We start from the raw sequence: 24,408 nt of genomic DNA on the forward strand, positions 1-24,408 counted from the left end.
GACTTCAAAGATATTTTGTGTTGGTAGTAGGTGGCTGCAAATGCAGCTTTTCAGTATAAAATTAAGTTCTTGTCATTTTGACATTCACTGCACATATTGCTTACTCTTCATATACAATTGTAGATTCCTTGACTCTGTGTATTTCAAATGGGGCACAAGAGAAGAATTTTCATGGCTAGTAAAATATACAGGGTAGAGGCTGAGTTCTTTTTTTATATGAAATTAATGTAAAAGGTAGGCTTCTTCACATAAAAATACACTGAAAATAAAGCTGTGATACACCTCCATGCAATATGACACTCAAGACAAATTTCACATCTAATGAAGATTCTGCAGAGACAGGGAGGTCATTCAGCTGAGGAAGCACCTCCTTGTTGTAGATAATTGCATCTTGTATATGTGTGCTGTACTCCACTGGTCTGTCAAAACTCCTGTGGATTGTATCAGGACAAGTATATGTATTGAAAAAAATAAAATATTCATAAGAAAAGCTTCTAATACATCTGTGGTAAAGGGGGGGAGTGCTGTGATTGATTGGTTTGAATTGATTCTGCATCACAGTGGAAACAGCTTGACAGTAATTTTGTAGGGTAAATATCTTTGAAAAGCTCTAAAAGTAATATATTCAGCTGAACTTTCTGAGGTATAATGTAGCTCTACAATGGAATCAGGATGGAGGGGAGGCAGGGAGGGTGAGAAGAACTAAGCATTAGAGAACACACATCAAACTGCTTTGGGAGATTTTTTTTCTCTGATTGAACATGTTCATAATTATTAGGAAATAGAATTTTCTGCAAAAGCATCACTTGATCTTTTTATCTTATCTCCTTTTTCTCTCTTTTTCCACTTGCAGGCTCCAAAGAGAAAAAGCCTAGAACATCAGACTCTCACTCATTTCTTAGTCCTCAGTGCCTCCCTATAGCGTCTTTTTAAGTATTAAGCGAAATACAGCAGCTCCCTGTGTGAGGGTACCGTGAGCATGAGCTCCTTATCCTGCTGATACAATCTATGCTGAGGCTGGTATTTCAGTCTTAATCAAATATAAAAACTTTTGTTCTTCCCTGGTGTGTGTTTATACACACCATAACATCAGCACTAGAAGTTGAAGAAAACTTTTTCTTACCTTTTGTATTACTTCAGTCATAGCCAGTTGTACATTTCCAGAAGTAAGGATAATGTTTTTTCTTCCAGTTTATTTGGTGGACTTAGGCACCATAGTGCTACTTGCTTTTGAGCATCTTTAGGAAGCTCATTGGCAGACTTTTGTTATCTACAGGTAAGATTCTCTCCTAAGAGTCAATATAATTTGTTAGATCTGGTCTTTATGCTGGAGTCAAGACCTATCTTTGAATTAAATCCAGCCTTTTAAATGACACATTCTGTGAGGAGAATACTCTACGGATTTTGAATTACAAAAGAACCTTATTTGAATTTATATCTTGCTTGCATGACTATAAACTTTTCATCCAGCTTTCCTGCAAAAGATTGCCAAGATCATCCATGTACAGAAACATTATTGATGAGTTTGCTAATAGAGTTTTAATATTGTATAAAAAGCCATGCAGAAAAGGGTAATGAAGAATTGGGGTAGGCAAATAAAAACCGTGATGCAAATTGTGTTCCATAAATCGTGAATTTCAGAGTACTAAATATAGTTGAGTTCAAGTTGTAATGAAATGTTCTAGGAGCTTGTATTTTGTGCATTTTAATTTACACAAAGAGTGAAACTTGGAAAGTGAAGTTCCTTTCACTGAATAATATTTCCACTTTTAATATTTTTCTCTTTGGCTATTCGCATATCTTGGGTATTGTCGAATATGGGAGGGGAGTGATATAAGTACTGTCATTATACAATAGAATTTAAAAAACAAATAATAGATAGAGGTGAATTTTCATCTATAATTTGAAAACTTCTTTACTTAGAAAGAACCTTAATTTCTAAAAGGACAAACAGGGAGGAAAAATGTCTAATTTTCCTTGAATATACATTATATGTTTCATTTCATGATGCATGCATTCCAGAGAAGGTGAGGTTCTCGGTAAAGAACAGCTTGGTGTACTTGACCTGGAGTTACATGTTGCTTTTCAAAACAGCTCAACGTCTTATTCCCTATAGCCTTTAGCAGGCATAACTTGAGATTCACCCTGAGCCTTTCACAAGATCATGGCAGTGACAAAATATAATCTCTGATAACCTACCGACCTGTCAGCCCCAAATCTGTGCCTGAGAAGATCATGGAACACATCCTCCTAGAAGCTATGCTAGAGCCCGTGGAGGACAGGGAGGTGATTAATGGCAGCCAGCATAGCTTCACCAGGGGCAAATTCTGTATGCCCAACCCAGTGGCTTTCAGTGATGGGGTAAGCAGAGCAGTGGACACAGGAAAACCAATGGAAGTAATCTATCTATACCTCTGTAAAGCCTTCGACATGATCCCCCACAACACTCTTCTCTCTAAATTAGAGAGATATTGATTTCATGGGAGGACTGTTCAGTAGATAAGAAATTAGTTGGATGGTCATATTCAGAGAGCAGTGGTCACTGGCTTGATGTCCAGATGGAGATCCGTGACAAGTGGTGTCCCTCAGGGCTCTGTACCGGGACTAGTGCTGTTTAATATCTTCATCAATGATACAGACAGCGGGACTGAGCACATCCTCAGCAAGTTTGCAGATGACACCAAAATGAATGGTGCAGGTGCCACACCCAGAAGGATGAGATTTCATCCAGAGGGACCTGGACAAGATGGAGAAGTGGGCCTGTGAGAACTTCATGAGGTTCAACAAGGCTAAGTGCAAGGCCCTACACCTGGGTTGGGGCAATCCAGTTTCAATACAGGATGGGAGATGACATGCTTGAGAGCAACCCTGCAGAGAAGGACTTGGGGGTGCTGGTCCATGAGAAGCTAAACATGAGCCAGCAGTGTGCACTCACAGCCCAGAAGGCCAACTGTATTCCAGGCTGCATCAAAAGAAGCATGGCCAGCAGGGTGAGAGGTGATTCTGCCCCTCTGTTCCTCTCTTGTGAGACCTCATTTGGAATACTGTGTCCAGTTCTGGAATCTTCAACGTAAGAAGGATATGGAACTGTTGGAATGGGTCCAGAGGAGGGCTACAAAGATAATTGGAGGGCTGGAGCACCTTCCATATGAGGATAGGCTGACAGAGTTTGGCTTGTCCAGCCTGGAGAAGAGAAGGCTCAGAGGAGATCTTATAGTGACCTTCCAGTACCTGAAGGGGGCCTATAAGAAAGCTGGAGAGGGACTATTCATAAAGGCTTGTGGGGACAGGATGAGTGGGAACGGGTATAAACTGGAGAGGGACAGATTTAGACTAGACATTATGAAGAATTTGTTCAGCATGAGAGTGGTGAGGCACTGGCACAGGTTGCTCAGGGAAATTGTGTCTGCCCCATCCCTGGAGGTGTTCCAGGCCAGGTTGGATGAGGCCTTGGGCAGCCTGATTTACTGGGATGTGTCCCTGCCCAAGGCAGGGGGATTGGAACTGTATGATCTTTATGGTCCCTTCCAACCCTAGCTATTCTATGATTCTATGATTCTATGGTTCTATGATTCTGAAAATTACATTGTGCTGAACAAAATATGCAGAAATGAAAGTAAGTGAATGTAAATGTAAGTTTTATGGTGACTATCATTAACGTGCTTCTTTTGTATGGCTTAGCGATCCAAAAGCCAAGCCAGTTCTATCCGTCTCTTAAAAACGATTTAGAAGATTATATGGTTCTCTACTGCATCAATCTAAATTGTACTTAATTGAAAGGTGATATCCTGTCTATGCTTTTTCCTTTTCAAGTGCTGCCGTTTCATTTGGTGTAGGGATTTACATAACATGTAGTCAGTAGTTACTGCTTAATCAAAAATATATCCTGTGATATTTTCTTGTGGTGTTCCAGTTTTCAGGAAATGTTGTAGTTCCAAGGTCAAACCAAATAAATGGGTACAATAAACTATTAAAATTTTGCTTTGCCACAAGAATAGTTTTAATTTTTTTGATTCATGAGAATCCAGTCCTTCAGTATTTATCAGAAGGGAAAAAAGATGGTCTACAGGGCTTTAAACTAGGTATGAAGGGGGAGGGGGATAACATCAAGCTAGCCTGTAACAAGAGGTGGAAGGACGGGTGTCAGGGGTCAGGTGTTAAGGAGGATACTTCTCTAAAACACCTTATAGACAATAAAGGGTCCACTGGAAAGGTGATGAAACCAGCAGCCCAGCTGATTTGCTTTTACACTAATTTGCTTGGGTAACAAGCAGGAAGAGCTGGAAAGTACAGTGCTACTTGAAAGCTATGGTCTAGTTGCCATCACAGAAATGTGGTGGGATGAATCCTATAACTGGAATGTGGCTATTGACGGCTGCAAGCTGTCCAGAAGGAACAGACCAGGAAGGAGGGGTGTAGGTGTTGCCCTCTATCTCAGGAAAGCAGTAGAATGTGAAGAGCTGTCATTGAAGAGTAGCCACGAACAGGTTGAACGCTTATGGGCATAGCTGAGTCAAGACCTGCTGCTTAAACTAAAAAGGAAGAGGGAACTGCACAGGCAGTGCAAGCAGGGATAGGGAACCTGGGATGTGTATAGAGATGCTGACCGGTTGTGTAGGGATGAAGTCAGGAAGGCCAAGACACAGCTGGAGCTGAATTTGGCAAGGGTAGTAAAGACCAACAAGAAGGGCTTTTACAGGTATGTCAATCAAAAGAGGAAGGCTAAAGAGAACACACCCTCATTGACGGCTGGAAATGGTGATCACGTATCAATAGATGAGGAGAGTTACTTAAATTTTTTGCCTCAGTCTTCACTGATAACCGCTCTCCTCACCCCTCGTGGTTCATGGGACAGCAAAATGGTGACCAGGGGGATAAACCCCCTCCCACAGTAGAGGAGGATCAGGTTTATGACCACTTGAGGAACCTGAACATATATAAGTCTATGGGATCTGGTGAGATGCATCCCAGAGTCCTGAGGGAATTGGCAGATGTGGTTGCCAAGCCACTCTCCATGATATTTGAAAAGTCATGGCAATCAGGAGAAGTCCCTGGTGACTGGAAGAAGGGTAATATTGTGCCCATTTTTAAAAAGGGTAGAAAAGACAACCCTGAGAACTACCAGCCCATCAGCCTCACCTCCGTGCCTGGGAAAAGTGTGGAACAGATCCTCCTAGAAGCTATGCTAAAGCACATGGAGGACAGGGAGGTGATTAATGGCAGCCAGCATGGCTTCACCAGGGGCAAATCCTGTATGCCCGACCCAGTGGCTTTCTGTGATGGGGTAAGCACAGTAATGGACACAGGAAAATCAATGGATGAGATCTATTTAGACTTCTGTAAAGCCTTTGACACAGTTCCCCACAACATCTTTCTCTAAATTAGAGAGATATGGATTTCATGGATGGACTGTTCAGTAGATAAGAAATTAGTTGGATGGTCGTATTCAGAGAGCAGTGGTCAAAGGCTCAATGTCCAGATGGAGATCCGTGACAAGTGGTGGCTTTCTATGATGGGGTAACCGCAGCAGTGGACATGGGTAAACCGATGGATGAGATCTATCTGGACTTCTGTAAAGCCTTTGACATGGTTCCTCACAACATCCTTCTCTCTAAATTGGAGAGATATGGATTTGATGGGTAGATGGTACAGTAGATAAGAAACTGGTTGAATGGTCATACTCGAAGAGTAGTGGTCAATGGCTCAATTGATGGAGATCCGTGATGAGTGGTGTTCCTTAGGGGTCCATAGTGGGACCAGTGCTGTTCTATTCCCTGGAGGTGTTCAAGGCCAGGTTGGATGGAGCCTTGGGCAGCCTGATTTACTGGGATGTCCCTGCTCGTAGAAGGGGGGTTGGAAATAGGTGATCTTTAAATTCCCTTCCAACCCTAACTACTCTATGATTCTATGATTCTTTATGTGCTATGGCCTGTCAACTTTGATCTGGGAGAAAATCAACAATTCAATTGCTCCACTGATTCTTGCTAATCTAGTTATTTCTATGCTTATATAAAGCTCGTTTTTTATCGTAACTATTAAATTCTTATTTGTTTTTATGCTTTATATTCCATATTATTTTGTTTGGGGATAGGGGTTTTTTTGTTACCTGTATTTGCTTTTTGTGGGAAGGCAATGGATTGTTGTCATTTGACTTGTAGTATATCTGCATAGTCTTCAAACCCCACAAAAGTGACCTACTCAAGAAATGTGCAAGAATGTTTGAAATTATTTATTGGAGATCCGTTCTCTTTAAAAAATCAAACATCCCTTCCTCCCAATTTTTATAGCACTGTGCAGTTCCTTTCTCATGCCACAGTGGTAGACCAGCGCTCCATAGCTGTATGGATGTTTTCCATGATTTAAAATTGTGTGTAGAATGGAGCAAACAATGGATTATTCATTTTAGTGGCTAAACCAAACATTTTGAAGAAGATCAGGTCAAAAAGGACAACTCACATTTTTTTCATTAAATGCAAGTCTCTTCCTGGTCAACAGTTTTCTTAAATTAAAATGAAATGTTTTCTTATGCTGTTGAATATCTTAGCTTTCTTCAAACTTTTCATAGCATATTCAAAAATAAGCTTAAAGCATTTCAAGTCCCTGTAATTCCTCTCATTTTCGTTGTGTTATTTTGCTGTTTTTCCACCTCTGACCTTTTCATAACAAAATCAGCTCATTCTTTTGCTTGCTGTGGCTCACTGATCTATTTTGATGTTGCAGCTTCTCAGAGTTAACTTCAGAGTAGCACAGTGAGAAAAGTATAACTGATATTTTTTTTTATTACTATCAATTTTGTCTTAATTTGCTTGGAGTGTATTCAACAGTATGATAATTTTTTTTCCTTTGAGTTTTCTTGAGCTGTTGTTAGAAGAAAAACACAAGAAGGAAAATTTTCTATATTTTCTCATGCTGTTTCTGCTTGGAATAGTTTTTCTGTATATTTGGATTTTCTTGGAATGTTGTGAGTTAAGAGTATTGGGAAAGATAGATATATGTATAGTATTACATGCTATGTATAGTCAATCATTATTCAACATATCATCTTTCTAATTACTGGTGTTCAAAATACAACTGAGGAATATGATCAGTCAGAAAGCTATATATTTTTACATGCAGTGCCACACAACCAACATATAAGAGCTAATGACAATGTCTCATTTCATTTGAAATGTCAACTTTAGACATATCTTAAGGTGTTCATTAGGAGATGTCATTTTGCTATATTCTGCAGCTCCTGAGAGGGAGGTTTGAATACTGTTCTTGGAAACATCCTCCTCCAAATTCAGTACTGATAGACTCAAACTCAGATTTTTGCACCTCTGTAATTTTGATGACAAAATTAGAAATAAGCAAGACAATATTTTGGATGCCCTATCCTTCTCATTGTTCAAAGTGGTTTCTAACACATATTTTTGTGAAATTGCAGCTCAAACCTCAACATTGAGAACATATTTTCCAGTGTGTCCTTCAATATGTTTTTCTGATTAAATAGAACTGTTGTACTATGTTTAAAGAATGTCTGGTAAAAATGAAACTTCTAAGTCACAACTTCTCTGTGAACCTCTGTGTGGTTATTGGCCTTGTCGATACTGAAATTAGATTTCATTGTTAAAACCCACCATATTTCTTTTTTTGATTCAATTTTTGTTTTGTCTAGTAGTTTTGGCCAGAATGAGAATGTACTCTGGAAAGCTGATTTTTAACATGATTCTGAGTAGGAGTTTAGACTATTTAGTTTGTCTACCTAATGATAATGTTGATATGTTAATTATTTCTATCTCAGTCAAAGGCTGTGGCAGAATGTTCATCATTATCATAAGTGTCACCTAGTATCCCTAAAAGTGACATGTAAACAACGTCTTAGTAAGAAGAGATAAAATTCACATATATGTGACTCCCTATTTGTACTTCATGGTATTTGTAGCTGTTGATATGTAAGGTTTAATTATGACTGTGTATGTATGACATGTTTTTTTCAGGATAAGCAAAGAAACAATTTTTGTAAAATGCTTGTTTCTGGTATGCTTGAAGTACTATAAAGTATCCTACTAAAAAAAACAACAACTCTAAATAACATTAAGTGCTAAATATAAATGATGGAGTAAAGTAAAAATCTCTTGATTAAAGGTGAAAAGAGATAAAGGTGAGGAATATGATCAATCACAAAGCCATGGATTTGCAAATGTCATTCCCCTGTATAGTCATAATCTACCTCTTTCGTATGCTGTGAAATAAAATGTGAAAGTTATTGTACCCTGACGGCTCTGCCATTCTATAATTTCTGTCATTATTTAAGCTATTGAGTGAGTGACTTAAGGAAGTCACTTTATTTTCCAGTGCATTATTTCCAGCACATGGGAGGGAATGGAGATGAGGAAATCAGGTGCCCACTGACAAAACTGAAGGCAATGAGCAAAAATTTAAAAGAAAAACAAACAGGAAATTTCATCTACACACAAGAAAACACTTTTGTTGCTGTGAGAGTGGTCAAACAGAAGCACAGATCGTACAGAGATGTTGTTGAGTTTCCATCTGTGGATACATTTAAAACCCAATGGGACACGGTCCTGCACAACCTGCTGTAGTACAAGCTGTGTGAGCAAGGGGTTAGACTAGATCTTCTAGAGAGGTCCCTCCCAGCCTCAACTATTTGGCAATTCTGTGTTTTCCAGTATTTAGGGTAAGCAATATTAATCTGGTTTTGCTAGTATTTTCAATCAAGTTTTATCGCATAGTTTGGGAGAGGTGTAAAAACTGCCTTAATCATAACAAATGCTTCAATGATTTTTTTGTGAAGAGTCTAATTCTCTGCAAAGGGCTACATGAATTCTCTGTAAAATGCAGCCATAGCTTTTCTTTGATTTAAGGCATTCATGGCAATGCTGTTGTCGGATTCCCTGACATCTAAACTGATCAAATTGAACGTACAAAATATAAACCAAAGCAACAAGATATGTATCAATTTCAAATCAGATTATATTTGTACCAATACTCAGGGACACGTGTATTCCAAAACTGAAAATTTTAGTCAGGTCCTGCAGGTAACTGACCTTAACACTGAGATTTTTTTTGAACTATCCATTCTAAATATTTGAATTACACTTTAATGCTGTGTGGTTGCTCTACATATTATTACCTTGTAAGCATGTTTATGCCAAACAAAAAAAAATTAATTCTCCTTTCCTATTTTTCTTCAAAGAGAATGTAGTTCCTCAGTCTATAAAATTCAGTGAGTACCTCTGTTTGAGGGGATTAATACTCTGAAAACAATAATGTCCCCTACTGCACAAAGGTAAATATCAAGGTGTCCTGTCCAGACTGTGCTCAATGATGTGCTACATTTTAGTGATGTTTGAAGGAAAAAATGAAACATATTACAATTAATAGAGTCAAAATACATTATCCTAAATGTCTTGTTGCACAACTCTGAGCCCTAGACTGAAAAACAATTTTATATTAATAGGAATGCATCTGAAATGTTGCATTTGGGATTATTTGAACTGTTTCTATCAGCGCTAATTTAAATTATGCACCCAGTACACTGAACTGAAAAATAATTTGTTTAAGTTTCTTTACAGTCTGACAGTTCAGAAATAGCTGAATCTCAGCTAGCTTTGGCTTTTTTTATGTGTGAGTTACTAAGTCACTCTCACTTTATGACATGACTTTCACTCACTGTCAAACATGATAAAAAAAATGTTGTTGTAGAAAAAATCCTTATATTAAATACTGTAAGAGGAATTTCTGGACAGTTGACACACTCAGAGCAGAAGTTCTTCTAAGCTCTTCAAAAAGAGTTAAACATCTTAGGAAGACTTTAACAGTTTATGCATTACACAAATGTTTCATAATAGTGATTTTTCTCAGTTTAATATGTTCTTATTGTCCAAATGATGTCCTACAACTACGAACAGAATAAAGCCTTTAGCCTGTCTATTTTTGAACTGTTCATAGAACCTTTTTTAGTGGAACATGAACAACAAATACAGTGGGGAAACAGACATGTTGATACTAAACTGAATTTTCTTCCAGGCAAAATGTTGTGCCCTAGAAGATTTGGCAAGGCCAATAGAGTTCAGACATGCATAATGCACCATTAAGAGAGTGAGACCAAATAGCATCTGTTGGAAGCAGTAAATCAGTGAAGTCATGGTGTATAATGGCTAAACAAATAAAAAAGAGCACCCTTTGATTTAATTACAATATTGATTTAAATGTCCTTTTGGTTTCAGCTGGAGAGAATCCCAGGGAGTGCCCTGCCCTCACTGATTTTGTGTGTGGGAATGAGAATTGCATAGAGTCTCAGTTTGTCTGCGACTATAAACCAGACTGTGAAGACCTATCAGATGAAGCTGACTGCAGTAAGTATCTTTTTGTGTATTTATGTAATCTCCAGTTAAAATTATAACATTAAATTCTATAACAGAGCTTAGGTGAATTCACAAAGCTGCTTAAAAGATACTTCCAAGGAGGTTGCCTGCTCCCCCAACACAGGACGGACATTTTCATATCCTCGAAGACATTTGCTGCAAAAAATATTTGAAAAAAAAACCCAAAACAACAGAAAAAAGCTTAAGGACTAAAAGCATATTTAAGAAATAAAATCCATGGGCTACAATACAAATTAACTGAGAAGAAATGCAAATTCATTTATTACTTTGAAAGTATTTTGAACTGTCATTATTGAATGAAAAAGCTAAGTAAGCAAACTAATGCGCCATAGTATTTAGACATGTCTCTGCAGTAAAATGTAGCTATTTAAACCCAGGCTTGTCTTTTATTTCAGATTAATCCTGTTTTAGTGATCTGAGTTGTGCCACTGCTATATACTATTGTTCTTTGTTCTTGCTGCTACTGCAGAGCTATGAAAATATTTTCTTCCCTTTGCTCAATTACAGAGCAGCTGGACAAACTCCAGTCTGTTTATACATTTCAGTCCTAGCGAATACGGAGACAAATTTGTCTGAAGGTATTCTTCACAATGCTGTTTAAGATGGAAGGACACAGATTAATTTTGAAAATCTGGATCAAGTTAACAGGCTTTCTGATTCAGACTTGAAATTCAAAAAGTAGTAAAACATTGTGGTTTTGTTTCTGCTCCACGTATTTTTTTATTTGCAGTCACTGTCTGGACCAGATTTTGGAGTAGGAAGATTAAGCAGTCCACATATACAGTTCAGTAATTAGTCTAATTTTTAAATGTTGAGCTGGGGGGCCAAATTCTGCCATAATGCAGATATGATTGAAAGTAACCTTGGTAGACAGAGGAAGTAAATGTATCACATTCATCAGTACAAAATTCACATTGTGTTGAAGGCCAAGTACTCCATTGAAATTAAGAAATACTTGGTGCTTCCTTGAAAATCAAAGGCATTTTCTATCACATTAGATTGCTAAATGGTTTGACCTGACAGGATTACAAAAGTAATGACCTCTCATTGAGTGATGTAAATTACATTGGTTTAGCCAGACGGCAGACTTACAACCTGGAATACATGTGAAGATGTCACTATAGCAGATTTAACTTAGAGTTTCTCCTTCTTTATTGTTTTCATAAAAATAAATAACATTTCTGAAGTACATACACTGAATACGGTGTCTCTATTTCTGTTTTCTACCTCCTGCAGTGCTTTGTTTTCTAGCAAATTTTGCATGTTGTATTAATGGAAATTAATGTAAGATGAATGATAACCTTAGAAAGCTAGATTTTTTTTTCAAATAGTTAAGATTTTAAACAGATAATCTTTATTTCTTCTTTATGATATTCATATTTTCTTCAGGAGTTAGACAAAGTAAGTGCAATAAAATACTCTGTTACTCACCCTTGTAACATTTTACAGAACTAACAGAGACACAATAAGTCTGAATTACTGTCCAATGTAAACTGCTCTCTAAAGATAGTTGGAAAACTGTCCAGGCACTTGATTTATTATCCAAATATTGTTACAGGACCTAGTAGCCTCGTTGGGGGGGTGTATGTGTCTTGTGTTGTCTGGAAGGATCATGATAGCATCAAATCTGCTTTCTTAGTCAGATAATAACAACATTTAAGGCTATAAAGGAAATTGAGTCACAGTAATGCACAAAAGCTTCTCTGAGGGAAAAAAATACTCACTTTAAATAAATAGAGTGAAATATTCATTTATTGTAGATGGAGAAGCTGTAGTTACATCAAAAGGTTTTAATCAGTCTTTAGTCTTGCTCTTGCTGCAGAATTGAGAAAATATCCAGTTAACAACAAAGGATACTGTACTCTCGCATACAGAATACCTAGATAAGCCTCGTGTATAATATTTCCCCATGTGCTACATCTTAGTTCCAACAAATGAGGCCTTACATTTGGATAAAAACACTTTTACCCTGAGCATATATCTTATAAGTGGGAATAAACAACATTAATGGGCACATAATACCCTCTAGATGTGGAAACCTCTTTTTTTAACAAAAAGGCAACAGGAGCTGCCTAATCAGAAATGAGAGCAGAATAGGCACAGAGAAAGCCTTTCAGTCTAATCTGCCCCATAACAGTGTTTATGGCCATATTTGTCTGTGATATCCTCCTTTTCTCTGAACTCAAGGTCTGAGCTTATTTCATATTCAACTGTAGTTTTATACCAGAGTAACTCCAAAGAATTAAATGGACCATAATCTACTCTGTGCAGAATTTACAACAGAATCTGGGTGAAATGAATTATGTCCACATAGGCTGGTGGATGGGTTTTTTTAAACAAAAAAACAAACAGACTCACAGATATTACTTAATCTATGTTTCATTCAGTCCAGTCAGGCAATCTTGCAAAATTCTCATTCTTTTTCACTAACCTAATGGAAGTACAGAGGTGAAAAAAATCACTCATAAAAGCAGTTTCAATTTTCATGGATTTCAGCCAATTATACACTCAGATTTGATTAAGAGCAAACTTCAGTACTGATGAAACAACTAGAGGAGTGCTTGAATTATTGAAATAAAAACTATTTTTTTCAGATAAATGGAACAATCCTTTACTGGTGGCTTCACAATAGGCTCTGCTTACCCATAAAATATAATGTACCCAGCAGGTGCAGATATGTTAGGTGACTCAGTCAACACTGTAAATACCGTTCATAAATATGTATTAATAATTGCCTTCTGAATGCACTGTAAAAATATTAGGGTAAAATTCCTGAAGTCAGGTATTCTGTTATGAATAGCATAAATTACAAATGCATTTGGACTTTGATATTGCTAGAACTTTAATAGAAAATAGTACTTGCTCTTTCAATTAATGGGTTTCCATCTCTGCCTTACCTGCATGTGAAGGTGTTTGCTGTTGGAGTTAGGCTTTATTAGGCTTACATTATGCTTGTAATGCAGCGTCAGTGTGGATGATCGGTGCATTTGTGTATTTCCTTCATGATTCCCTAAGGCCATGCTGAGAATAGCACCAACACAAGTACAGAACAGTTGAGGTGGGAAGGAGATCTACCTCTGGAGATCGCCTAGTCCAACCTCCACCTCAAAACAGGGTCTACTGCAATAAGTTGCCATGGGCTGTGCCAGTCAGGTATCAAATTTCTCCAAGAATGGAGACTCTACATTTTCTTGGCAACCTGTGTTTGTATTTATACACACTGATAAAATCCCACTGTCTTGTCCAGGCTGAACAGTCTCTATTTTCTCAGCCTCTCTTCAAGACAAATGCTTTAATCCTTTGCACTCTTATGGTAAGAGTATATAACATTATAGAACACTATAGATCCTTCTCCTAGTATTAAGCAGGATATAGTATATTCACTGGATCAAAATTATTCTTTCAAGATATTTGTCTTATACACTTAACCATGGTGACACAATTTTACAGAGAAGAAAGTCCGCAGGATTCCTGTCAGTGCATGTGCAGGTCTTGGTCACACAAAACAGGCTTATGACAAGTTATTTTTACAGAGAATGTAATGGTATCAGTTGTTCTTGTAGCATCAAAGCAGAAAATTGGAAAAAAAAAAAAAAACAAAACAGATTACTACAAGGGAATTAAATCTTTTTATCTGGATCCTTCATTACTAGACAACAATACATAGAAACTGTATTTTTATGAAGAATACTTCTAGATCAAGAAACACTCTAAATTCTCAAATCCATTTCAGGTTCTGAAGTAGTCACAGGCAGATCTGTTTCTAAAATGCATGATTGCTTTTATTGTTTAGCAGTTTGGATGCTTTTCTCAGAGTCTTCTCACAGGAATAGCACTTGCTCTCACTCAACAACTACATAGTTGCCTCTGCTTTATAGATAAAGAAAAGACCTTCAGAAGCCAAAAACCTTCAGAAGCCAAAGAAAAGTTTGTGATGTTATTTGATTTGTCTCTACCACAGCATTTGTGTTATTTTGTTGATTAATTACTTTTTCAAATCCACCTGAAACATTAGAAGCAGCTCTAGAAATGAGAAGTTTAACAAAAGCCTCCTGAATTCAGTGAGTGGCTAGAACCTTGTCATAAAACAGCCTTTGAGCACAACGCTTGTAAGGATGAGCCAACATATGTTTATGAAAAACACCACTGTGGAAGTGGAGTCAAGTTTTGCTAGCTAATCGTCTGGGAATCATTCTGTTCATTAACTCTGAATAGTGGTGGAGTTTGGTTTGGAGTTTGGTGGAGTCACTGGTTTCTCCTCAAGACTTACATGGGTATACATCTGTAATAACATTTTAGGTTATTTATACCTTCTCAGGAACTGAAGGGTGATTTTTTTTTTTCCTTACTGACTACCATAGAATACCATGTTAGTTCATGGAACACAGGAATCGTAGCATTAGTCAATGGTTTTCATCACCATATACAAAATGTCCATTATAGCTTTTTATATATATAAGATCTGGACTGATAATTTACTTTTTTTGCTGTATTTTCAGGTTACTATACAAGTATTCCTGGAAGCTGTAACTTTGAAACACAAGATCAAGAATGGACCAGTGTATGTGGATTAACACAAGACCCTAGTGATGATTTTGACTGGAATATCAGCAACAGTGCTATCACTGGGCAAATGAGTCCTGATAGTGACCATACACCAGGTATAGGCACGCGTTCTACATCACTATTGCAAGAAAGTAATAGTCACTGAATGAAAAAAAAATTTTAAAAAATGCTGTGATTACTACCAAAATAACTGCAAATCTCAGTGTGATTAGCTGAGCTTACTGTATGTGCGGAGAAACCATAGTGAGCAATTGATGCTCCAACAAGCGTATAAATATTCTCTTTGATATTAAAATAACAATAGAGGATATAATTCTGTCTGCACACAAAACCAAATTATCTGCCATAGTAGCCTATTACCAACCTTTTTAATCGTTGCTTAAACAGTACTGTAATTTTATAGATTGCCCTAATAGTAATATTCTTTATACTCCACTTCAGATTGATGCATTTGTTTAGTGATTTCCTAGACAACAAATTTCAAATATAATGCGAAGATACTAATTAATCATCACATCACACAACAGACCTTTTTCTAAAACAATACTGCATGCTCATACAAGCGCAGCGTCCCCAAGTCTGCAATAATAGTATTAATTAAGGGTCTATTTGAAAACTTTTAAAAGAAGTACAGATATGAAAATTTTAATACAATAAAAGGATATATTTGACCATAACCACAGGTGACTAAGATTTTCCACAAGGTCTTGATCAGAAATGCTGTGACAGTGAAACTACGCACTTCTGAATAGCTGAAAACCTTTGGATTAACAAAGGTGCAAATAATAGTCTAGCCATCCATTTCTCTTGGTCATCTGAGCACACAGGGTAGAGTTTATATTATGTAGTACCTTGACAGAGGCCATCAGATGACCCTAACTGTCCTGTGGTCAGTTTCTGGAAGACCTTGTTGCTTTGTAGGTACCTTTACAAGTAGCTCCAAGAAAGTATCATTTTGTCTATCCAGTATCAGCTTGCATACAACAAAGCAACATTAGGACAACTTGCTGACCTCTGGCTAGCTCATGCTAAAGAACTGTTTTTTTCTGAGAACGCAGCTAGTCTCGAAAGATATCAGAACCCCATTTCCAATGAAAACTGAAAAAATCCACTAGAAGACAATACAAAATCTTGATATGGTTATGATGGAAGGGAATTCAGTCTTTTAGATCAGGATTTAGATCAAGAATTGAGCCATGGGTTTGAATCTTTCTTTGGAGTAGTTCAGCCGTTCCAAAACAACTTCTAACTCAGCTCTGATCTTCAGGTGTTTTTTCTTTTAGATTTAGGAGCAAGTTGTCTGCTAAGGTCTTCTGTGTGCTGCCGCTCAAGACAGCCCCAACAGGTGTTCTCTTTGTGAAAATTCTCTTCTCTTCACCATAGAAGGTGTTGTTATACTCTTCTCTTCAAGCAGGACCAAACCTTGCTTTTACCATAGCAAACAGAATTAAAGTTCACAACAAAGAAAAAGCTACTGCTAGTTAATAAATTAAAATATAAATACGAACAAAAGGGTCAGCATCATGATTTGCCTCTTCAACTATTGGTTTTGGTAGCAAGTGTTCGTTTTAGGCAACAGACTCCTTTTGGATTGTAAGAGGGTGGCATCTTTTTCTGCTTGGAGCTGAACAATGAAATATCTTTTATACTACCTTGTGATTCTTCAGCAACAGCTGAACAGTAGGAAATGTGGATATCTTGGCCCACTAACAAGCCTCAGTTCTTCAATGTGTTCCCTTCTGCCATGCTGCATGACAGGGAGTTTTTCTGGGTAACAGCTATTAGCAAAGGTGCTCCTGACTCCTCCAATGTCTCCCTTCAAATTGATCCTGAGAATTTGTGAGTGTCTGTGCTTGCAAAACATTTAAAATTTGTTATTCAAATACAACTCAAGTACTTACACGAGGACAAAAATGGCAGAGTGAACTCTGAGGAAGGTTATAATAATATTGTATATAAAAAACAGAGATACCTGAAGTGTTAACATGGAAGATCTCTGTACACCCAAGGTAGGGTACACATGTATATGGTAAAAGATGCATTTGTGTGGTAAAATATGTATCTGTGTGGTAAAAATGCTTATACTGTGACGCATCAAGTAGTACTGAAAAACTGCAAATGTTTTTTATCTTTTTATTAAGGTAAAGGGCAGCGTTTTTTGTATGTAAACTCATCTACCCAGAAAGAAGGAAACAGAGCAAGGATAATTACTACCAAACTCTTCCCAGCTAGCCTTGGAGTCTGTAGGGTTAGGTTCTGGTTCTGGATGTTTGCTTCAAGGCAAACAGGGGTCTTAAAGGTAAGAGAAAAAAATACTTTTACTACATTATGACATAGTATTTTTATTTACTTCAGTAGCATTCTCAGAGCTTATATTAACAGTGCTTCATCACAACTTCTCTGCAGTTACACCTGTATAAAATATTTGCTGACAAGATCAAGTGACAATTCTCTCTTAATTTCACTTGAAGTCCTTTTGCTACTTATGTAAGGGGTGACATTGTGTGTTTGACTGGTATAATTAAACCTATGAAGCAACAACACAGTTCTTCTCTGCACAATTCACTCTTTCACACAAAACAGAGGCAGTTTCCAATGTTCAGGGGAAAACCAAGATGTTTAGATGGTTTAAGTTATAAACATATTAATGTCACATGTGTGGAAGATGTTTGAATAATACAATTGGAAATTAAGTATTTGACCTTATTAACAATTATAGCTCAAGCTTCCTGAAAATGTCTTCCTGCTGTTCTCTAAGGATCTTTAATGGGCATATTTTCAGTTTTTAGCTACCCAGGTAAAAGTCCAAGCAGTGATGTGAACCCTTGTCAAACAACACATTTCATGTGGCTTACTGAATAAATGTTACATACTGCCTTTTTCAGAGGTCCGAGTAGACTTCTGTCTCTGGGAGCTGGTTAAATTTTGAAAATACAGTTTATGTTAGCTTTACTATGTGTGACGGAATACAAAAATTTGCATATACTATCAAACTCCTGAACTAAATTGGTCTGTGCTAAAAGTGAAAAAGAATATTTTTGCTTTCTTGGACATGGAATTAAGTCAGAAAGTTTGGACTACTGCTTTTTTGTCCTTATTCTGTTTGTCTTTGGTCAGATTGTCCACTGTAAAGGACAATAATAGCAGGCTGGAAGGGCATCAAGAGGTCTCTAGTCTAACCTTCTACTTCAAGCAAGGTCAGCTACAAAATCACAATAGGTAGCTCAGGAATTTACCCAGACGAGTCTTTAGAACTTCCATAAATGGGCACTACCCAACCACTCTGGGCAACCTCTGCCACTGCTTGACTGTCCAGCATGAAAAGATTTCACCTTATATCCAACCAAAGAAAAATCTTAACTTGCATTTCACCTATCTGTTTTGATGTAATTTTTTTCAGGGTGCTGTTTGCATCTTGATTTTATCTCTATCACATAGTTCAGGGAGAATTCAGGTATTGCTATGAGCTTAATCAATAATAGCAAAGAAAAAAAGGCCATATTATGCAGTGTTAATATAAGCAGCAGATACTTCTGCTTTACAAACTGACTTTAAGTAACTTTCAAGTTGTTACTTATTTTTAACATTTCTTCGAATTCAGTAAGTAAAAATGCTCATTATGTATTCTTCCCAAAGATACTTATTTAAGATAATTTTTAAGAAGTGTCTGCAATCCTGTGATTTTATTATCAGAATATAGCTTTTAAAATATTCAACTATGTATTTCCAGTTTCAATTATTTATCCTTTCACACACACAGTCTTTGCATAATAGATTAAGAAAATTAAACAGTAGGTAAAGTTGGAGAGCCGTTCCATATTTCATAGAAGTAAAAAGCAAAGAGCAATTGATTTTTGGATCTGTTGGTACCTGAAATATTGTGAGAATATCTATTTGTTTAAATTCAAGTCTACTGGACATTACAGCATTTGAGATTTCAAGCATCACAGAACACTTTGAACTGGTAAATCATAGGTGTGTATGGCCTATCTGTGAGTTAGTAGGCAGACAGTGAAACAGAGCCTGCTTTTAAATAATTTTTTGCATTTCAAACAACTTGTTTAATTAAGTCTCATTACCTTAAATTTCATAACGATACCCATAAAGAAATGTCTTATTCCCACATGTAATGTTCCCTGTTCATGGCTTTGTAACATGTACACTTTATGCAGAAACATATTAACAGTATGCATAACTGAATTATCATCCTGTCACAAACTCAATTTATCTTCATGGACATTTTGCTTTTTTCTATCAAACTAATAATCTGTTTCAGCATCAGCTGCTGCTATTATTAAATCAAGAATATAAATTTATTGTAACCATTTAAGCAAAAAAAAAAAAAGCCTGAAAGAACAACAAAAAAATAGAAAAACAAAAGCTACAGCCCCCAAAACTTCAAAGGCAGCGGCTTAGAAATTTCCGTTCAGGTTGCAATGGAGGTGGAAAAAGTCATACTGTAATAGGAAGTCTGAATAATGCATTTGAATATTAGAACATGAATACAGAAGCTGATGTTATAACTGTTATCTGAAATACAGCTGTGTGGTCAAGTCTGAATTAAAAAAAAAAAAAGGTCTGCAGAAACAGAACACCCTGAGATCTGGGATTAAAATGATATACAGGAAATTGGTAAAAACGAAAGATAAAAATGAAGGGTGTCTTGGCATAGGAAGCAGATGTGGTAGATCTACACAAACCGATGTGAAGCTATGGGAATAATCCTATTTTTACCCAGAAAAGGAACTATTCACTAAGAAGAGAAAAAATTGAATTCAAAGTGCTTCTCTTCTGTATTCACAATGCACAGTTCAACTGAAGAATTCTACTGTCATGAACTCAGTCATTTGTTCATAAGGGAACTAAAAGCATTTACTATTGTTATTATCTTTAAAAAGGGGACAATGTTTTCAGCAACTCTTGCATTAACATAGAATGAATGTTATTTAAAAGAGATCTGAATACTAATGCTTCAGGACATCAGTCAACTATTAGCCACAGAAGAAAAAAGTTGCTTTATAATGACTAAATACAAAACTATTAACTTTCCTTAGTAGTATGGTAACAGCCTTTGAGAGGTGAGTTATTCAGCCCCAAATACAGAACCGGTCTAATAAATCAATTAATATGTTCTGACCAAGAACAACTTTTACTTCATTATGTTGCAAAAGTAAATTTAAAAATGCATTTATCTTTACAATTTTATGACAATCTAGTTGCATTTAATGAAGCAGGAGAGAAGTTTCAGCAAGAAATTAAGTTTATTTTCATATCTATTTTATTCCAGTGGTGATCATACCAGTCATCTGTCAGACAAACAGAAAACATTCAGCTTTCAACCTCTGCATTCTGACTCTAACCATTTTCATAGAATCATAGAATCATAGAATACTTAGGGTTGGGGACCTTAAGATCATTTAGTTCCAACCTCCCTGCCATGGGCAGGGACACATCCCAGTAAATCAGGCTGCCCAAGGCCCCATCCAACCTGGCCTTGAACACCTCCAGGGATGGGGCAGCCACTATTTCCCTGAGTAACTTGTTCCAGTGTCTCGCCACTCTCACGGTGAAGAAATTCTTCATAATGTCTAGTCTAAATCTGCCCCTCTCCAGTTCATACCTGTTCCCCCTGGTCCTATCCCCACAAGCCTTTATAAATAGCCCTTCTCCTGCTTTCCTGTAGCCCCCTTCAGGTACTGGAAGGTCACTATAAGATCTCCTCTGAGCCTTCTCTTCTACAGGCTGAATAAGCCACTCTCAGACTGTCCTCATATGGAAGGTGCTCCAGCCCTCTCATCATCTTTGTAGCCCTCCTCTGGACCCGTTCCAACAGCTCCAGATCCTTCTTAAGTTGAGGATTCCAGAACTGGACACAGTATTCCAGATGAGGTCTCACAAGCGAGGAATAGAGAGACAGAATCACCTCCCTCAACCTGCTGGCCACACTTGTTTTGATGCAGCCCAGGATACGGTTGGCCTTCTGGGCTGTGAGTGCACATTGCTGGCTCATGTCAAGCTTCTCATCGACCAGCACCCTCAAGTCCTTCTCTGCAGGGCTTCTCTCCATCACATCATCTCCCATCGTGTACTGAAAACTGGGATTGCCCCAACCCAGGTGTAGGACCCTACACTTGGCCTTATTGAACCCCCTGAGGTTGTCACAGGCCCACTTCTCCAGTCTGTCCAGGTCCCTCTGGGTGACATCCTGTACTTCTGATGTGGCAACTACACCACTCAGCTTGGTGTCATCTGCAAACTTGCTGAGGGTGCATTCAATCTTTCTGTCAATATCATTGACAAAGATATTAAACAGCACTGGTGCCGGTACAGACCCCTGAGGGACACCACTTGTCACAGATCTCCATCTGGACTTTGAGCCGCTCACCACTGGGAGTTTGACATACAATTGAGAATTTAACCAAAAATTTCTAATGTGATAGTATAATTCTAATATATCAATTTTCTGCTGTGATTTTTGTTGAACTAACAGAACTGATGTTTATTAAATCTTGATGTAGGACAGTTCAATTTTTCTAAAATGACTACATTATTCATTATTTCAAACTCATGTTTATAGTAATAAAGGGAAAATAGGTAATAACTTTTTAAGTGCTTCTCTGTTGTGACAGTGAATTGTGATACAATTTTGCTAATCTGATTTGTCCACTATAGAGAAACAATTTCTATCTGGTTCTGATGTAACTTCAGCCCAAGGAAGATGTGCAATGATGACTGTTAAGGAATGTGAAGAGTTCAAAAGCTTGATCTTAAGGTTGCAGAGCAGAAAACATGGTATCATTATTCACTGGAGTCAGTGGGAAGCTGACATAAGTCTCTGATGCCCAGTGAAGTGGAAATACAGGTTCTCTTTTACAAGATTTTCCTGCTTCCTCAGCTGCTAATTAAAGACTACGTGTTGGGAATGATGGCAGAATACATCTCTTGTTATGCACCCTTCAGATCTGGGTTGGCTTCTTGATTATTAGTTAATTAACCTTACAGATGAAATATAGTACCTTCCAGCGTGCCAACTGCTAGAGTCAGGCAAGATCAGGAAGATAATATGTTATCTTGAAAAGTCAGCATGAGGGTACAGGATAGCCACATGAGTGGTAACTGCTGATGACTAAGTAGAAAATACCAGTTTGTATTTCATGACCTTCAAAAGAACATGCATTTTCCTCATTCCCAAAATGAAACAGAAGTTGAAAAAAGAAATCAAGAGTTTCTAATACACAGGACATGTTGTGGAGGATTATAGCTGAGTCATGACTTTAAGGCAGGGAAACAAGATTTGCTAAAGAATACTGTTCACTTATAGACTACAAATTAACTGGTTGGCAAAGGCAACTTGGAGAAAGATGAAGAAGCAAGTATAAAAGCTTCACTAATGCATTTGTCTTATGCAGATTACCATGCTAAATTCTTAAAATCATCGAGTAGTGTATTCTGGGTATCTTCGCTTCAGAGCTTTTCACTGCAGTGAATGAAATGATGATTCTATTTGAGCTAGTTCTTATTCTTTGTGATTCAGACTGTGTGTGCAATCTAGAAATGGTGTCAGCACAGAATAAGGAATAGACAGATATAGTGACTACTTAGTACAACACATGCTTGTAAATTTTTTGATTAAAATTATGAAATTTGGCCCACAACTAGCTCAGTATTAGCTGGAACACCATCTCCCCAGCCTGATAGATACACAGTTGTTCAATGGGACTTCACTACAGCTTTGGTTGTTTTTTTTTTCATTGTAAGCCTTATAGTGGGATTTATCTTGCTAGTTTTTCCCTCTATCACGTTAAATGATCTCCACTATCAGGCTAGCTTGTATGCAATCCATAGGATGAACTTAACATAAAGTGGCTCTCAAGGGAGATCATATCCATGAGAATCTGCTCTCCCTTTCATGTGCTGTATATGTTTACACAGGCCAGCAAAAATCTTGTATACTCTAAGCACTCTTCCTGACCCAGAAGGTGCTTCAGACTCTCAGTAGCATGGGTAACCTCAGTGCAGGATACACTATTACATTTTATAATGTTGTTTCTTAATTTTTTCTTACTCTCTTACCTGAGAGAAGAAGGTCTGTATCCCCAGCTAAAGGAGCAGACTCCTTGGGCTTCGCATTTTTCTGAACTTTTTTGTAATCTCATTCAATTTAGCATATATTTTAAATTGTTCTTCTTGAAACTTCAGCTAAATCTTTTTGAAGATGTATAAGAACACACACTCTTTCTTGACATTGTTATGGAAAGGTGGAGAAGTGAAGTAAAAGTATTCAGGAATACTTTGGTAGAAAGTGAGATTCAAGGGTTTTCCCAGGAGTTTACATAAGAAATGGGGCAGAGCTGTGAGCTCACCTGAGATTTCCTATGCAGCAGTTTAAAGATTTACAGTAAATGCTTTCGGTTTCCACAGGTTACTTAAATGCCTGTTATGAGACAAAATGCACCAGTTTTAAACTTTAAGCAAACCTGACTGAGGACACAGACAGATAAATTACTGCAACATAATAACGAACCCATAGTAATTAAATATTTGCATGTCCTTACTCTATGGTAAATATGATTTAAATGTCTAAAGCAAAGAAAGACAAGGTATATAAAATTACCTTACATCCATAACAACAGAAGCTGATGGCATAAAATTTTGCATTTTAGACAGTTTGATTTGCTGCCATCCCAGACACCTTGGCCAGTATAGATACAGCAGGTTTCATGATGGATTTGTTTGTACTGAGCTTGAGCTACAGGCTTGATCTGTATGTACAAAGAATGACTCCATGCACAAGACCAGGTTCAGTAAGGACATGATGCAGTTTCTTTGTGTAAAGACAGAACTCCTCAAGCAGTGTGTTTTGAAATTTTTACTATGAAAAACTTCTCTTACCAACTTGATAAAAAGGAAAGGAATAAAACATCTGATTTCAAACAATGGTCCATTCTTTAACTGTCCCATTAAAAGATACTCTAGTACTGTCTTCAATTGTTTTTCATTCTTCCCCCTTCCGCAACAGAGTTAATTATTTGTGCAGCTGTGAGATTTTATCTCAAACCTTCAAAAAGTAGAAAATGCCACTGTATGACACAGAAATAGCTAAAACCACACTAACACTATTATGTGCTGTAAAATTCCAGATGATGGAGATTATTATATTTCATGATAGGTAAAATAGTCAATGGTTCCAGTGGCATACACAGGGGTTGTAACATAGTCCTAGCCTCACATGTAGTTATTCTAATTAAGGGTTTCAACTATTTAAGTCCTTAGATCTAGATAATGTGATTATACAGAATTTTTATTTTTTTTAAGGCTTGAATAAGCTATTTCTTCTCAACACCTGTCCTTTTCACTCTGCAAGATGCATGCTTTTAGGACAATAGTAACACTAGCTATTGTTACACAGTCCTTTAACCAAACGTCAGGCTTGACAAAATTAGGTCCTGAT

General features: G+C 37.2%; 1 protein-coding gene across 1 annotated transcript in view; it reads left to right on the forward strand.

Moving 5' to 3' along the window:
* MALRD1 (MAM and LDL receptor class A domain containing 1) overlaps positions 1 to 24,408 on the forward strand; it is a 244,603-nt gene that overhangs the window by 154,596 nt on the left and 65,599 nt on the right. Inside the window, exons 29-31 of the mRNA XM_054060854.1 lie at positions 10,233 to 10,361; positions 14,891 to 15,052; positions 17,099 to 17,256. Coding sequence (XP_053916829.1) covers positions 10,233 to 10,361; positions 14,891 to 15,052; positions 17,099 to 17,256 — 449 coding nt within the window. The remainder of the gene's footprint in view (positions 1 to 10,232; positions 10,362 to 14,890; positions 15,053 to 17,098; positions 17,257 to 24,408) is intronic.

This window comes from Cuculus canorus, chromosome 2 (genome assembly GCF_017976375.1).
Source record: "Cuculus canorus isolate bCucCan1 chromosome 2, bCucCan1.pri, whole genome shotgun sequence".
Lineage (NCBI taxonomy): Eukaryota > Metazoa > Chordata > Aves > Cuculiformes > Cuculidae > Cuculus > Cuculus canorus.